This window comes from Typopeltis vanoorti, chromosome 23 (assembly GCF_054136105.1).
Source record: "Typopeltis vanoorti isolate ZY-2024b chromosome 23, IOZ_Tvanoo_1.0, whole genome shotgun sequence".
NCBI lineage: Eukaryota > Metazoa > Arthropoda > Arachnida > Uropygi > Thelyphonidae > Typopeltis > Typopeltis vanoorti.
This window is the reverse complement of record NC_143571.1, coordinates 74,560,209-74,572,736: the sequence shown is the minus strand read 5'-3', so window position 1 is coordinate 74,572,736 and position 12,528 is coordinate 74,560,209. Positions and strand designations below refer to the sequence as shown.

Below are 12,528 nucleotides of genomic sequence, written 5' to 3'. Positions count from 1 at the left end.
ATATGTGAAACCTTCACAGAAATATTTACAAGACTGTTTATAACAGAGTTTATTAACTGTTTGAATATTACAACTAAGTGTAAAATAATACTGGAGATTAGCATATTTACTTCAATAATAATCCACCAAAAAGTAATATATATATATATATATATATATATATATATATATATATATATATATATATATATATATATATATATATTGAATGAAATATATATATCATATATATATAAATATATAAATATATATTTCATATATATATATGAAAAGCTAATGCCAAGAACAACTAGGCAAGCCATATAACGTTAAGCATAACTTTCTGAAATGATACAGAGATACATCAGATTCTAATAAAGAAGATTTAAAATCTTTATCCCATACAAGTGGTACAGTGATCAAATCGATATTTAGCTTAGCCAATTTTCCAGTCAATGTCTGTAACAGTTTTGAATGTATTCCCTTATTTTGTTTCATGGGAGCATGAATATGGAGCACTCTTAGATTTTTCATATTGGCACATTCAGAAGCAATAACATCAGGACCTAACGAAAGAAAGTTTTGATAAACTGTATTTAGTGGTGATATCAAGCAAAGTTGACGTAAACGATGAACAGCACAAAGTGCTTTCCAAAATATTCTGGATTTCAGCTGAAGATTATTATGTTGTAGAACGAAATCGGATAAAGCATTAAAATGTGGGAGAGAACATAAGAGTGATCCCATGCAGGTAAATTCATCCTTTGTTCCAAGTGAGTTTAAACGAAGAGATCTTAAAATTTTACACTTAACGGCAATACGATATAAAAAATATCCCTTTTTAACATGTGGAAGATCTGAAAGTGTCAACGATGTTAAATATTGCATGTCTGATAGATAGGTCAAATCATTATCTGTTAATAAACTGTTGCATGTTAATACAGACATCTCTTTTTCTCCACAGCAACCTCGAATATCGCATTCTTCGATAAGGAAACAGTTTTTTACGATGTAAGATAAAGGACCATTCTCTGCATAATCAGAAACAGTTCTCGGGATTTCTTCTTCACTATCTGAATAAGTATGAATTTCTGTCAATGCACACGAAGAAATAGCAATAACCTTTAAATGGATTAAATAACCAATACCAAAACAGACTTTATTTCCATGACTAAAATGACTTCCGAGCAAGTTTAATTCAGTAATATTACTGCAGCTTTCAAAAAAGTGAGATGTAGTACTAAATCCAGCTACCCACCAACCTCTAACACGAAGCCTGCTTAATTTGTTTTCTCCAATTCTTGACAACTCCTCTAAGTCTTGTTCAGTGATACGCAAAGTGCAAAGTTTCACATATTCAACTACTGATGATAAAATGTTACTAAATACCAACTCTTTAGTTCCTGAATAATGATTATTAGAATCGTAAAGAGATAAATGGGTGACATTTGTGAGTGTCTTCAAGATACTATTTCTACGAAATAATCGACACCCTCCCTTTATACAGAAACAAAATTCCTTCCATTTTAAATTTTGATTTCTTGTTGTGAATATAATGTGCATTAGCTCACATAACAAATCAAAGTCATTAGCCTGCAAGATTTCCCCTGTGGGAACGAATTCAGTTAACGTAAAACTATCAATGTGAGTTAAACTATACGATCGATCTGCTAAATGAAAAGCGTCCATTTGTTTATTAGAACGAGTTTCATCTTTTATTAAACAAAGATGCAAACTTCGTAAATGACTACATCTGGAAAGAAAGCAATGTAGAAGTTCAAATTCCAAGACATCAGTTTTTATGTGAAAATTTAAGCGGAGTATATTTTTAAACGTAGGTAAATATATAAACTTGAAAGGTAATGCTTTGTTCTTGCTTATTGGATAATCTATGAAATTATAACTTAGTATAGACCATGAAAGATTTCGGAGGTAAGGCAATGTGGTTATAATATCGGAAAGACACATCAGTGTTATACCACAATTCACGATATGCAACGAATGAAGCATTTTGCATTTCATGATACACTTTTTCAGTATATAAGATTCAAGCCAGCTGCAGTAATTCAGGTCTAATATAGTAATATTCACTGATCTTGCTTCAACATCGAAAAACAATTTAAATTGTTCTAATGGTATCGTTTCTATACTGGAAAATGTTGTTTTCTTTACGAGTTGCTTTTCGCAGACCAAACGAGAAAATCGAGAATTCATTTCTACCATTTTTACAAGTTCATGTGTCGGCAGGAATGAAAATATTCTGATAAGTACTTCGTCCGAAAGATCCATTATTGTACAACCTCGCTTGAATAGGCTTGGCATTTTTGATTCGCAAACAGAATAGTTTCTCATATTGATAACACTATACCTTTCAAATAAGAACAAATAACTAATATACCATACCACAAGTACGAAGAATATATGTAGCAGATCACAAATGTTAAAGATAAACATCTTTTAAAATTACAGAAATAAAAAATATAACCAACAAATGAGCGCAACGTGACACATTCGAAATTCTTAAAATACATAATCTTATTTGTGTAAAAACCCGGATTCAAGCCCCCTGGTGAGTAATATATTACTCTCTAGGGATTATTAATATATATGTGAAAAATTTATTTATTTATTTATGCTTATGGCTACATGAAACTGGTAAGTGAAAAGTACAATCACAATTTCCAGCAACAAATGATGAAAATCTTAACATATAAAAGTTCATTACATAAAAGGCACATCAGTTTGGCATAGCATCAGTTGCATCAATATTGAATTGTTATTTGTAGTCTAATCTCGCTATCTCTGGTTGTTTATAAGTTAAGGTCGCAAACATGTGCTTAATGTATTTACGTTGCTTTTAATGCTTTTTAATCACTTTGTTAATTAGTTAACAAAGTTGATGTGAGATCTGGTTGATGTGAGAAATGTGAACTTTGAAGAGATGGTACATGAAGTATAAGCAGAATGTGCCTGAAAGTAAGAATGATCCCGGGATGAGTGAACAACGGAAGTGTGGATTCGAGATTTTAAAGGAATTGGGGGCGCTCCGGATCTCACTCCATACAGCACGGAGTGGGATTCAGAGTTTGGATAAGGGATCGGTGCGAATTGGAAGAGAAAGAATGAAATTGGTAGAGATGGACAGACTGAGATAGAAACAATAGAGGAAAAAGTTGGGAAAATTCGCAACGTAAAAAGCAAAGATATTTTAAAGAATGTTTACTGGGAGGTGCTTTAGATTATATAACCCGAGCTGCAAAGCGGTGTGAGGAAATGTGTGAGATTATTGTGAAGGTTAGGACAAATGATTTGAGAAGCAGCATAAATTGTATTTAGCAAGAGATGTTGGAAACTGTTAGATCAGACAGTGAAAGTGCTGCTAGATACGATAGCGGAGAATTGAGGACATTAATATGATAATGAATGAAATGGCAGCTACGGTATGGCGCAAAAAAAAAAAAAAAAAATTTAAGAATTATATGCTGAAAATGAGCTGTGTTTAAATAAGTACGGTAGTAAGCTTTTGTTGTGTATTGATGGTAGTAGTAGTTTTGTTGTTGTGTGTAGTTGGAGAATTAAGTAGTTGAGATGATGAGTTGTGTGTAGTTAGAGGAGTGAATGGGGGTGACGGCGAGGTCGGCTTAGTGGAGTGTCCTCCCAAGACAAGTCTTGGAACTCCCTGAAGGTCATAATAACAATAATAATAATAATTAATATAAAGCCTGTGTAGCTCAGTGGAAGTGGCGTTTTCACTCTATGACGCTTGACCACACGAAGAAAGACTTGGGGGTTCAAATCTAATCGCTTACTAGAGGAACATTTTTCTAAACCTTTTTTCGACCGGTTCCCGAGTTAGTCGATCTCTGGCACAGGCAAGCGGGTTTTCTTTCCCGGAAACTCGGGTTTTTCGTCCCATAAACTCAAGAAAATCGGGGGCGTCGAACCTACACTATTCTCAGACATTAAAAATATTGTTAGGGTTAGGGGACCACGAAATGGGGGTACTTGCCAGCCGCTTTCTTCACTGCGTACCGATTAATTAGTAATAGCCTTGGGCCAGCTATCTCTGATTGGCTACCAGTGGAAATTGAACTGCCCACTCAGTCTCCAGAAAGTTAGGTAGGACTAAAATCGCTTCGCGTACTCCCTATACAGGAAAAAAAAAAAAGGAGTTAGATGGGTTTTTTTTTCTTTTTTGATAAGTATTATAATTATGCCGACCAGTGAAGTGAGTAATTTCCACACAGATAACCAACATCAGTTGCTCACATCGGACAAAATACTCCAAACCACTTGGCTAGAGATCGTGGTATAGTTATGATAATTATCGGAATCTTAGAGACACATAAGTGGAGGTCTACTTCAAGCCATTAAAATTTGGCAATTTTCTGCATCTCTCAGAAAAATTCGGTGATTGTTCCTGTTAGAACATGAAATATATTTTTTCATTATTGGTAGTAGTAATTTCGGTGTTTTCTCTCTTTCTTTCAGCCATCTTCCTTTTTGTCTTTTAAGCGTTGGAAGTAACTGAGAATGCAGCGAAAATTAAAGCAACGTATTGTTTAAAATGCGATGCAGTTTAAATGAAATCAAAGAAAGAATGAATGAAATATTAATGTAATATAAAATTGTGTGCCTTGAATAAACTTCATTTACTTTTGCTGAATGCGATTTTAATGTTTAATTAGTATTAATTCAGTATTCGTAAGTCCACACGTTAGAAGCATGCGACAAAATGAATAAAACTTTTCAACTCATACAAAAATGGGTGAGTGTTAAATCTAAAGATGATTAAAAAAGTAATGGTAAGAGAATACCGGAATATATTCAGATATTGTTTTTCTGTGATTGTGTTATGTGTAATATAATATTCTATATATTGTGTTGTTTATAATATGTTTATTTGGTTTAATAAGCTGTGGGTTTGAATCCTGCCGTGGGCATGGATGTTTGTGATTGTCAGTGAAAATACCAGTAGCGGTGGTGAGCGGTAGATGGCGTTGGTGTGGTGGAGGTTGGTGGATTGAGTGGTGGAGACAGAGTTGTAGAGTACGTGCCCGTCCTCGATGAGTCCTTGGACTCCCTGGAGGTGTCAAATAATAATAATAATAATAATAATAATAATAATAATAATAATAATAATAATAATAATAATAATAATAATAACCGAAATTAATAACTAAAATGGACAATCCGAAAACATTGCTCTAGAGACCAGCATGGGACTTTTTTCAGTTATCTCAGACCTCCAATAAGTAGAATGAAGGCATTGCATAGGGCAAAGAAATTTATCTACACCCTAAAAAAAAACATCCATCTCTTAGCAGTATTAAACTTACGGTCTATTGGAGAACGAAAGCTCTCCATACTCGGCCAAACAGGTCGGTCGTGTGCATACGTGACAATAATAGTTTGAAGTACTAAAAATAGTTTGAAGGGAATATTACAAAAATAAATCTTCTAACATATTTCGTATTCCTCAAAGCAGATGGAACACTTTCAGTTAAACTCGTAGCAGGTGGTTTTGCATTTCGTATTCCTCAAAGCAGGTGGAACACTTTCAGTTAAACTCTTAGCAGGTGGTTTTACAGTTGTAGTTTTTAATGTGATGGTTGTTCTTCTGTCTATAAAATAATTTTTTGTATGATATTGTAAGTTTTTTGGACATTTTAAATCTCTTAATTGATTGATTATGGGTGGCCACCGCGCAGCATCGAAGGTGCCTTGTACATCGAGTGAGATCAGTAGTACGTCTTAGTCTTTTTTTTTTTTTTTTGCTGTAGACTGTCTTCTGTGAACTCTTTAACCTCCATAATTGCGTTTAATGTGCTGGACTGAGGTCTAAATGTATATTGATTGCTGCTTAATAGGTTTCTTGAGTAGACAGTGCATTATTCGGTTTATCAGAAGTTTATCTAGTACCTTACCAGTAACGTTTATGAGACTGATTGGTCTGTATTTGCTAATTTCGTCGGATGTTTCTTTTCCTGGTTTGATTATGAATATAATCTTAGAGCGTTTCCATATTAAAGAAAATCGTCTCCTCAGGAATAAACTTGTTTATTCCATAATAGCTGCAGTTTCTGCTAAGTTTTTAGTGCAGATGCCGTCTGTTTTCTTGATAGTTGATAATATAGGTGTTGGCTATTTCTTGCTTGCTGCTAATTTATATATGCAATTCCAAGAATTCGATACTGTTGAAACAGTACAGAATTTTTTCCATGATTCTGTTTCCGCGTTTGTAATTTTGCACTGATAGCTGCATTTGGCTTTATGGTAGGCCTGCCTTCTATAAATCATGATTATTGTATGCTCTTTGATATAGTCATCTGAGTGCGTTAAAACGTTTTCTTGGGACTGTTAGTTCGTCTTTCCACCAAGGTACTGATTTTCTTCCATCGATGTTTAGCTTCTTAGTTATTCTGAGTGTTTGATCGCTGGAATTTTTTCAGACCTGATGAAAGCGCAGAAGCAAGGAAGTCTATATCGACTTGTGCTGATGTCCAGATGGCTCGGTTCTTGTCTAAGCTGAGCTGTTGTTCGCTGATCCCATTTAAGTGATGTTCTGAGATTATGCATGAAAATTCTCTTTTTAGTGCTTTTAGAAATATCTCTAGATTGGTTTTGTTGGTGAAGTACTTGGTGTTAATGCGATGGTTTATGCTGTGTATTACGTTTAAATTATTATTACTGATGATGAAACTTATTATGCGATGGTCAGAACAGCTTTCCTCTTCTTCGCATTTCCATTCGGAGACTCGAGGTAAAATAGAATTGTTTGCTATTGTCAGATTAATGAAGCTGCTTCCTCTGGTATTTTCAAATGATGGAGTATTACAGTCGTCGTTTAGTATGTGTAGGGAATTTGATGCTAAGAACTCTTCCAGATTTTTACCTCTGTTGTTTGTGCTGTCATTAAACCATAAAACCGAATGGGCGTTACAATCTATAACAAGAATTAGGCCGTGGCTGATTGTAAAATCCATGATGCTGCCCGTTTTTCCTAATTCGTGTTTTATGTAGTGTGATAGTCGAGATACATACGCGCAGCAAAAGTTTTAATTCCTCTGTACATAATTTCGATAAGTACCAAGTCCTCGTTGCTGTGCTGAGAAATTAATATTGCCAAGATTTCAAGGTTGACCACGAGTATTACAATTATCTTTCTTTCTGATCATTTCGAAAATATTTTATAGCTAGTTGGAAAGCAGTATATTTTGTTGTTGATGTTGTAGGGTTCTTGTATTAATGCTAGTCCTATTTTTTTTTTCTATTTATGAGTTCTATTAAGTTATTTACAACCTTCATAGAGCGATGGAGATTTATTTGAAGGCATGCCAGGGAAGTAGTGTTGTTTTTCTGCTAACTTTATTATTGCTTTCCATAATCTATGTTTCGAATTTTGAGCTGTCTATAGCAGTGCTTCCCAAACTGTGGACCGCGACCCCCTCTGGGGCAGTAAGTTTTGTTGAGGGGGCCGTGAGATAATGAAGATAAATTTAAAATGTTTTAAGACTAGGTAGATTTTTTTTAATCTTAAAAGAAACGTATTTCATTTTTATTATTTATTATTTCTTTTTTGTTATTTTTTTATATTTTGGTGGAAAAAAAATCACACATTGGTGTTGGTTCACAAATTTTGCTTCCTGCATATTTCGGCGCTTGATGAATATTAGTAAATATATGCTTATATAAGTTTCATTTCAAAGGTATTGATAAGAAGCACAAAAAAAGCACACGAACGCAAAATCGTGAATATAAATTGTATTGAATATAAATACAATAAGTAGTATAATAATATATGTCTGTATTATGATTTTTTTCCCATGGGGTCCGCGAAATATTTTAATTTTTCCAAAGGGGGTTTTACATCCATAAGTTTGGGAAACACTGGTCTATAGAACACCCTTTGTCCAAAAAGAAACCGAACTTTTCGAAAATAGAAGAAATTAGTGGCGCCACCTGTTGCATCTTTTTGTTGTCGAAAGCCGCAACCCTCATTAGTGTTGTGTCAACTGTTTATGGCGTTTGTTTCATTAGAAGCCGAGTTATAATGCCAAGAGTGACCGTGTGTTTTACGAACGGTCGGAAAATGAGTTTCAAACAGAGAGCTGCGATTGACTTTTGTGTCAAATTTGGTAAAAGTTTTACCGAAATGCATCAAATGCTTCAAAAAGCATACGGTGATGAATGCTTATCCCGTACTCAAGTTTACGAGTGGTTTAAGCGATCTCAAAGTGGTCGTGAAACGCTTGAGGACGGCGAAAAGCCGGGCCATCCAAAAACTCGACTGAGCGAAGTTAACATCCAAAAAGTGCGTGATTTCATCAAAGAAAACCCGAAATCCTCCGTAAGATTGATTGAGGATGAATTGGGGATTCCAAAATCAGCTGTGCACAACAGTTGATTTTGGAATTTTGATCGCGAGTTTCGGCCTTCGTAAATTGAATTCGCGATTTGTCCCCCACAAGTTGACCGACGACCAAAAAATGTATCGCCCCTTATTTCACAGGTGTGTCCCTTATTTCATAAACTAAAATGTTTGTAATTGGCATTAAACAAAATAAAATTGTCTTTAAGGTTAAATTAATAGGTAAATTAATAGGGCTTTTATTTTATTTTATTTTTTTAATTAATTTGAAAATTCTCTGGTTTAATTCATTTACAAAAAAAAAAGTTATAAAATACCGAAATTTAATATTTTAAAATGTTAACGTTTTAAAATATTTATCTTAACTGAATTTTAAATAGCGGTAAGTTCAATCATTTCGGTAAGGAACAAAAAAGAACCAAGAGTTAAATAGTAAAATAGTGTGACGTGTGAAGGATAAGGAAAATAAATCCACAACCAAATCATATATCACTATTTAATTTTGATATTTTAGTAAAGTATGAATAAAGCATAGCTTGAAGTTTTGCGCCCTAGACGGTTGCCTAGTTCGCCTAAATGGTAACGTCACCGGCCCTGCTGGTAACGAAACGTGGTGTTTTGAGTATGAGCCCGAAAGAAAGCGCCAGAGTGCTGAGTGGAGACCACCAGAAGAGGGGCATCCGAAAGAAAAAAAAAAGTCGCTTGGAGAAGTCAAAAGTAAAGACAATGCTGATTTGTTTCTACGATTCCAAGGGCATTAGCCACAAAAAATTCGTTCCTCCTGGCCAAACAGTCAATGGTGAGTTTTATCTCGAAGTTTTGAAGTGATTGATAGCGAGAATTCGTCGTGTACGGCATCCATATCGTGACGACCGACCTTTCGTCAAAATACACTGTCACTCTTGGCACTATAACTCGGCTTCTAATTTAACAAATGTCATAAACAGTTGATACAACACTAATGAAGGTTGCAGCTTTCGACAACAAAAAGATACAACAGGTGGTGCCACTAGTTTCTTCTATTTTCGAAAAGTTTGATTTCTTTTTGGACAGAGGGTGTAGTCGTAGTATGTTGGGTCGGCTTCGCTTAGTGTAAAGCGAAGACTGCCCAATTGCAGTCGTTTTTAGTTTTGGCATAGTTGTTATGATTTTGGCAATTTATGCAGTTCATCTCTGACTTATTTCGTAGGCACTCGCTGAACTTGTGTTCTTTAGAGCAAAATGGACAGGTGGTTTTTCCCCCTGTAGCCTCGTGTATGATGGTGGAATTTATTGCAGTTAAAGCTCCTCAGAAAGTTTACGTAGTCGGTGCAATGGCAAATTCGCCACAGTATTTTAACACCGGTTTTTAGCAATTTGGTCCTCACCGTTGGATCGACTTCTATAATTAAGTTTCTCTTGTTCGGTTTTTTTTTTTTTTTTTTTTTTTTTTGTCATGATGAATTTCGGTGTCATCTTTGTATCGCCACTGAAGAGTTCTTCGTTCTGCATGCGGATTGAGTCGATTCCATTTTTCGTATCAATTTCACTGAGAAAATCGTATATAATTAGCCTTGGAAGATATTTCTTGCTGGGATTTGCTACCAACATGTCTTTGCATTCCTTAGTGATTCCGATTTTGATTTTTCTTGGATCTATTTATTCTTTGTTGATATTTTTGGTTTTTTCTCTAAGTTGAGCTATCGGTTTCACTTTTAGAGCATGAATTGTTTTCAGATTCGTCTTTGTTTTTAACGACTTGCGAGTATAGCTGAGTAGGCTGAGCTAAGTTAACCTGTTCCTAGTTATTTGAAGTTCTATTGATACTTTTCTTTCATTTTCATTTTATTGAATACCTTCGTTAGTTCGCTAACTGCAGTTAGTATGTCCTTTTTTTAAATCGTTTTTTAAATTACCGCTTACTTTGGCAACGTTATTGCAGCAAATCTAGAGCTTTTTCGAACTCGTCCCGTGCCGCATTCTAAATGTTATTCAAAGTTGTGGTGTTATAACTTAGTACCTTAGAAAATGTTATTACATTTTCTAAGGTACAAAGTTTAAGAAAATTTAATTACAGTTTTCCTGCTTGTTTCTAGAAGTGACGATTCCATTAGATTAGGCTTCAGAGTGTTGTGTTCTTGTGACCTTTTGTACCTCCCAGTGGCAGCAGTTGGGGTGTGTGTGTGTGTGTGTGTGTGTGTGTGTGTGTGTGTGTGTGTGTGTGTGTGTGTGTGTGTGTGTGTGTGTGTGTGTGTGTGTGTGTGTGTGTGTGTGTGTGTGTGTGTGTGTGTGTGTGTGTGTGTGTGTGTGTGTGTGTGTGTGTGTGTGTGTGTGTGTTTCAATTTCCCGAAAGTTTAGCCTGCGATTCTCCCCTTGTACCTGAATGGATTCAAGTGCAGAAGGTAACAATATGAAATAAAAACAATGTGGTTCTTGACATCTGGAAATGTCACAACTGGAAAAAAAAGTGTCAAAAAATCGAGGAGAAAATCGAACAAATGAATAATACGCGTACATTTTTAAGATAGAAGAAATACTAATTTGGTGACTCAAGCATTAATTTCAGGCAAGAAAATAACTGTATATTCTCACTGTGTGACAGTGAGAATACACAAGAATCTCTTCTCAACAATGATTAACACTGACATTGTCTTTTAAGAGGGAATATTAAGGAGTGAGAAGAGTTAAGGATAATTACATTTCAGAATGCATGTAAATCTTTGCATGCGCTGGGGCATACGGAGGAGGCAATAATTATTGACAAGAATAAGTGCAGAAGATTTCAAACGGTAATGTTTTAAGAAAGAGAACTTATCCAGATCTGATAAGTTAATTTTCAAAATTAACTTATAGTATTTAAACTTAAAGTATAGTATTTTTCATTTAAATCTAACGAGCCCTTACTTGTGGTCATATAAATTATAATACACCAAACTGCTATCTTTATTTTTTATCTTTTATCTTTAATTGCTATCTTTACTAATGGAATCTTTCCATCTTGTTTTTGATTTTCCTTTCGATCTTTTACTAAGAATTTTATTATTTATACAGTACTCTTAAGAATACTGTCATTTTCTACATGAAAAAACATCTTGCCCATTGCAATATTTTGAACTGGATTAAACTAGATAATTGTGGATTCTTTATAGACTTGATGTCACTGATGGTTGTATTTAATCCTCCGCAGACCGTTATCATTAACTGGGCCAAATATTTTTCTATGGATTTTCCTTTCAATAGTCGAAATCAAATTCTCCACTGTCGTCATAAATATCCAGTTTTCACATCAGGTAACAAATGGACGGATTATTATTATTATTATTATTATTATTATTATTATTGCTGTTAATCATACCGGGTAGCAGTCCAGATATGGTCCAATCAAAGTCTTGTACAGTGGAATGACCACATCCTTATCTCTACTTGTCAGTGTTTTTCTTAGTATACTGGCATGTCTTTGTGCTGTTTTTATCACTTTTGCAATACGTCCCCCTTAAACTTCAATTCTCTATTTACCAATATCCCAAGATCACACACTTCCTGCACCTTCTGTAATACAACGTCTCCAATATGATACGCAGCTTTACTTTTTTGAGATCCAAAGTGCAAAACGTTTCATTTACTGGTGTCAAATTAACATCCCCACTTGTCAGCCAGCATAGCCACTTTATTCAAATCGTTCTGAAGCACCAGTACATCTGTATTATTCCTAATAACGCTTCCCAACTTAGCATCATCTAAAAACAGCTGAATATCCGCTTGCAAACAACTCGCATATCATTAATAAACAAATTAAACAGCATAGAACAGAACCCTGTGGGATATCACTGATAACTCTCCTCCTAAGACATATGGCTCCTCTATACACAACCGTTAGATATCGATTAAAAATCGTTTCTTATCCAATCAACCAACTAATTATCCAGTCCTATTTGCCATAACTTATACACCAATTTATGTGGCACTCTGTCAAACGCATTTGAATAACTAGAAGTCACCGTATATGAATCGCCCGACTATAGTGACCTTATCATAAAATGTAACTAAATTAGTAAAACAAGACCTTCCTTTAAAAAATCCATGTTGACCTCATCTCTCCAAAACCTTAACAACCATTCCAAAGTGTAAACGTTTTGCATCAACCTTTATACAATGGAACAATCTTGCCCTCTTTCGAATCATTAGGATTGTTGGTGACA

General features: G+C 34.7%; 1 protein-coding gene across 1 annotated transcript; it reads right to left on the bottom strand.

Moving 5' to 3' along the window:
* Positions 1 to 273: 273 nt before the first annotated feature.
* On the bottom strand, positions 274 to 2,268 carry LOC150093988 (uncharacterized). Its single transcript, XM_090412929.1, has one exon. It carries the CDS (start codon positions 2,266 to 2,268, stop codon positions 274 to 276), a length of 1,995 nt encoding a protein of 664 aa, XP_090269055.1.
* Positions 2,269 to 12,528: the final 10,260 nt, after the last annotated feature.